General features: G+C 40.3%; 1 protein-coding gene across 2 annotated transcripts in view; it reads left to right on the top strand.

The window, feature by feature from the left end:
* Positions 1-5,000, top strand: part of LOC133569966 (inter-alpha-trypsin inhibitor heavy chain H3-like) — a 56,786-nt gene that overhangs the window by 47,016 nt on the left and 4,770 nt on the right. Inside the window, exon 19 of one of the 2 annotated variants that reach the window (XM_061922529.1) lies at positions 1,598-1,773. The exons of the other annotated variant lie outside the window; for it this stretch is intronic. Coding sequence (XP_061778513.1) covers positions 1,598-1,773 — 176 coding nt within the window. The remainder of the gene's footprint in view (positions 1-1,597; positions 1,774-5,000) is intronic. 2 annotated transcript variants of the gene reach the window in all.

The raw sequence follows: 5,000 nt of genomic DNA, 5'->3' as shown, positions 1-5,000 counted from the left end.
TTGTCTTGGTGAAATAAGCAGGGGCGTCCATGATAACGTTGCTTGGATGACAACATATGTTGCTCCAAAACCTGTATGTACCTTTCAACATTAATGGTGCCTTCACAGATGTGTAAGTTACCCAGGCCTTGGGCACTTATACACCCCCATACCATCACAGGTGCTGGCTTTTGAACATTTGCGCCTATAACAATCCGGATGGTTATTTTCCTCTTTGTTCCGGAGGACACCACGTCCACACTTTCCAAATATAATTTGAAATGTGGACTCGTTAGACCACAGAACACTGTTCCACTTTGCCTCAGTCCATCTTAGATGAGCTCGGGCACAGCAAAGCCAGCGGCGTTCCTTGGTGTTTTTGAGAAATCCGTTTTGCTTTGCATAGTAGAGCTTTAACTTGCACTTACAGATGTAGCGACCAACTGTAGTTACTGAAAGTGGTTTTATGAAGTGTTCCTGACCCCATATGGTGATATCCTTTACACACTGATGTCGGTTTTTGATACAGTACCGCCTGAGGGATCAAAGGTCCGTAATATTATTGCTTACGTGCAGTGATTCCTCCAGATTCTCTGTACTTTTTGATGATTTTACGGACCGTAGATGGTAAAATCCCTAAATTCCTTGCAATAGCTCGTTGAGAAATGTTGTTCTAAAACTGTTCTATAATTTGCTTACAAATTGGTGACCCTCGCCCCATCCTTGTTTGTGAATTACTTAGCATTTCATGGAAGCTGCTTTTATACCCAATCATGGCACCCACCTGTTCCCAATTAGCCTGCACACCTGTGGGATGTTCCAAATAAGTGTTTGATGAGCATTCCTCAATTTTATCAGTATTTATTGCCACCTTTCCCAACTTCTTTGTCACGTGTTGCTTGCATCAAATTCTAAAGTTAATGATTATTTGGAAAAAAAAAACAAGTTTATCAGTTTGAACATCAAATATGTTGTATTTGTAGCATATTCAACTGAATATGGGTTGAAAATTATTTGCAAATCATTGTGTTGCGTTTATATTTACATCTAACACAATTTCCCAACTCATATGGAAACGGGGTTTGTAAATAAAAACAGAATACAATGATTTGCAAATCCTTTTTAACTTATATTCAATTAAATAGACTGCAAAAGCAAAATACTTAATGTTCCAACTGAGAAACTGTGTTATTTTTTGCAAATAGTAGCTCATTTGAAATTTGATGCCTGCAACATGTTTCAAAAAAGCTGGCACAAGTGGCAAAACAGACTGAGAAAGTGGAGTAATGCTCGTCAAATACTTATTTGGAACATCCCACAGGTGAACAGGCTATTCATGATTGGGTATAAAAGCAGCTTCCATGAAATGCTCAGTCATTCACAAACAAGGATGGGGCGAGGGTCACCACTTTGTGAACTAATGTTTGAGCAAATTAAGAACAATATTTCTCAACAAGCCATATACTGTAGTCTAGACCTGCCGTTTATCAACAACACCCAGAAAAAATGGTGCTTATGAAAACGAAGGTGCCCCTGCATGTGTATTAAACTTCTGTTTTGTTTCATTTTTGCATGTATATAAAACTTCTGTTCTGTTTCATTTTGCTTTTCCATCCAGTATGAACCTCCAGTTGAAAAAGAACTGCAGCCTGACAGTCACACTGAGACATTCCGTTAAATTCATGGTCATCCGACACACAAAGGTGTGGAAGAGACGTCATGATCAACAGCACTATTTGGGTTTTTACACCCTGGAGAACCGCCATTTGTCCCACTCAGTCCATGGACTGCTAGGTAGGGACCACAGTAAAAGAACAGATGTTTTTTATGTACATGTATTCAGAATCATAAGAATCCTGCAGTGGCCATCAGGTGCAAACGTCCAAAACACACCAGGCCGCCAAAACTCATACATCATCAAATACGTAGCTTTATTTTTATTTTTTTTAATGTTTAAAGTGTAATGAGTACAGAGAATGTACTTTTTCAGTTTGGGCACCCTGTTCATGTATTTGACTTCAGCACCCCTATAATCACTAGTAGGGCTTAATTCCTTGTAGAGTGCTGACAATAAAGGGCCAAATGAGACAAAATTAAATACATAAATATAAGAACAATTACCCAAGAGTGTTATTAATTAGGTAGATCATCAAATAAATAATCAAACCATTAATTTGAAAATATTAATTCAATCATGGAATAAGTAATGAAATCCATCCATCCATCCATTTTCTACCGCTTATTCCCTTTCGGGGTTGCGGGGGGGCGCTGGCGCCTATCTCAGCTACAATCGGGCAGAAGGCGGGGTACACCCTGGACAAGTCGCCACCTCATCGCAGGGCCAACACAGATAGACAGACAACATTCACACTCACATTCACACACTAGGGCCAATTTAGTGTTGCCAATCAACCTATCCCCAGGTGCATGTGTTTGGAAGTGGGAGGAAGCCGGAGTACCCGGAGGGAACCCACGCATTCACGGGGAGAACATGCAAATTCCACACAGAAAGATCCCGAGCCTGGATTTGAACCCAGGACTGCAGGACCTTTGTATTGTGAGGCAGACGCACTAACCCCTCTGCCACCGTGAAGCCAATGAAATAATGTAATGTAATTATTAAAATTATTAAATGCAATTTTACCCAAAATACAGTACAGGCCAAAAGTTTGGACCCACTTTCTCCCCATTCAATGTGTTTTATTTATTTTAATATTAATAATAATAGATTTTATTTGTAAAAAAAGCACTTTACATTGAGTAAACAACCTCAAAGTGCCACAGTGTATTAACAATAATAATAATAATAATAATAAAATGATAATAAAAATAAATACAATACAAAAACTAGAACAGCCTAAAAGCTAGAACTAGTATGCATATCTATAAAAAAGTGTTTTTTAAAAAGAAGGGTTTTTAAGCCTTTTTTAAAAGTATTCACAGTCTGGGGTGCCCTCAGGTGGTCAGGGAGAGCGTTCCACAGACTGAGAGCAGCGGAGCAGAAAGCCCGGTCTCCCATAGTTTGTAGCTTTGTCCTGTTTGGAGCGGAGGTGTCGTGTGGAGGATTCGGGGGTGAGCAGTTCTTTGAGGTAGAGGGGGGCATTTCCATGAGTGTGCAAAAAAGTACATTTTGATTACAGTGTTTTACTGCAAAAAAAAAACTGCAGCTACAGTTGCACTCAAAAATATTCAACTCCTAGTGTAAATGATTGGTATTTCCAAAAATGTACAAACTTTTAACAGCAACTTTCAATTGGGTAAAAGGACAAAATATTTGTGTGTTATTTGAGCAATCTAATTACCGTATTTTTCGGACTATAAGGCGCACTTAAAATCCTTTCATTTTCTTAAAACTCGACGCTGCGCCTAATGTATGGAATCATTTTGGTTGTGCCTACCGACCTCGAAGCTGTTTTATTTTTGACAGGGTGAAATGATAAGTGTGACCAATAGATGGCAGTCACACATAAGAGATACGTGTCGACTGACTCAAGTACACAACACCAAAATGTTACATGTTCCATTGAAAATATCGAACATTACACACGGCTCTCCAAAATGTATCAAAATGTTTTAGTATGACTTTGGTAAGCTATGAATCTGCACGGCTTAATGGATTGTACTGTGTTTCAACATAGGAGTATTATTATGGTGTGCTTATAAGGTAAGACCTATTATCTGGTGTTTTGTTTCGCAATATTATGCAAAAGCAACTTTTCTAATCTTCTGGTACCTGCTGATGTGTATTTGGGATCTGCATAAGTCCTGAAAAATTGCAGGTGTCCGCCTTTGGAGTCCGTGCCAGCGCCGTAGTCGATAAAATTCTTTTTTTTCTCTATCTTCTTGTTATGGGACATTTATCCTCTGCTGTTCCATCCATCCATCCATTTTCTACCGTTTATTCCCTTTCGGGGTCGCGGGGGGCGCTGGCGCCTATCTCAGCTACAATCGGGCGGAAGGCAGGGTACACCCTGGACAAGTCGCCACCTCATCGCAGTCCTCTGCTGTTGCAATTTTTAAAATAAAGAGGTTTATTGGCCCTAGTGTGTGAATGTTGTCTGTCTATCTGTGTTGGTCCAGCGATGAGGTGGCGACTTGTCCAGGGTGTACCCCGCCATCCGCCCGATTGTAGCTGAGAAAGGCGCCAGCGCCCCCCGCGACCCCAAAAGGGAATAAGCGGTAGAAATGGATGGATGGATGGGTTTTAAAGTTCTTACTTACAGTATATCTGTCAGTAAACTCGCCATGAAAGCGCTAAAACATACCGGTGTTGTGATTTTTCATTATTCACCCAAGGAACTTTATTTATTAGAAAGTTACGGTCGAACTTTTTTTCACGGCACACGTTGTTGTTTCCGGATGAGGATATGCTGCTCTGTTATAGATTTTTAGAAAAGTCTGAATTCGCCCTATAATCTGGTTCGTTTTTTTTTTATGAAATAAAACCTGACTTAGTGTCATGTCTGTGTGATCATGTTTTGTTTTTTGGACACTCAGTTCCTGTTTTTGCACTTCCTTGTTTGTTTTGTTACAATGACTACCCATTAGTTTTCACCTGTCCTCATGTCACGCACCTGTCTCACGTTTTTTACTCGCACACCTGTTTTCACTGATCATGTCAATGCTATTTAAGCCAGTCTGTTTCTGTTGTTCGTCCTGGCAACATCACCTTCTAGCACCATCTATCCCCCTCGATACCTTTACCCACGTCATGCCATGCTGCCTCCACTCTGCTTCATGTCATGTTTACAGTTCCATGCCAAGTTTTTGTTTATTGTTCATAGTTTCTGCCTTTGTGCAAGTTTTGTTTCCTTAGTCAGTTTTGTACATCCGCCCTTGTGCGCGCCTTTTGTTTGCCTTTTTTGTAGTTAAAATAAAAGATGTCATTACCTTCACGCCGTGTCCACTCCATTCGCTTTGCACCTCGGGAAAACAATCCACGCCCAAGTCCAAGTCTTGACCAGTGCACTTTATAATCCGGTGCGCCCTATGGTCCGGAAAATACGGTAGTTGTTGTCTAG

The sequence above is a fragment of the Nerophis ophidion genome, linkage group LG16 (genome assembly GCF_033978795.1).
Source record: "Nerophis ophidion isolate RoL-2023_Sa linkage group LG16, RoL_Noph_v1.0, whole genome shotgun sequence".
Classification (NCBI taxonomy): Eukaryota; Metazoa; Chordata; class Actinopteri; order Syngnathiformes; family Syngnathidae; genus Nerophis; species Nerophis ophidion.
Note: the sequence above shows the minus strand (reverse complement) of the source record. Positions and strands in the feature narration are given on the sequence as shown.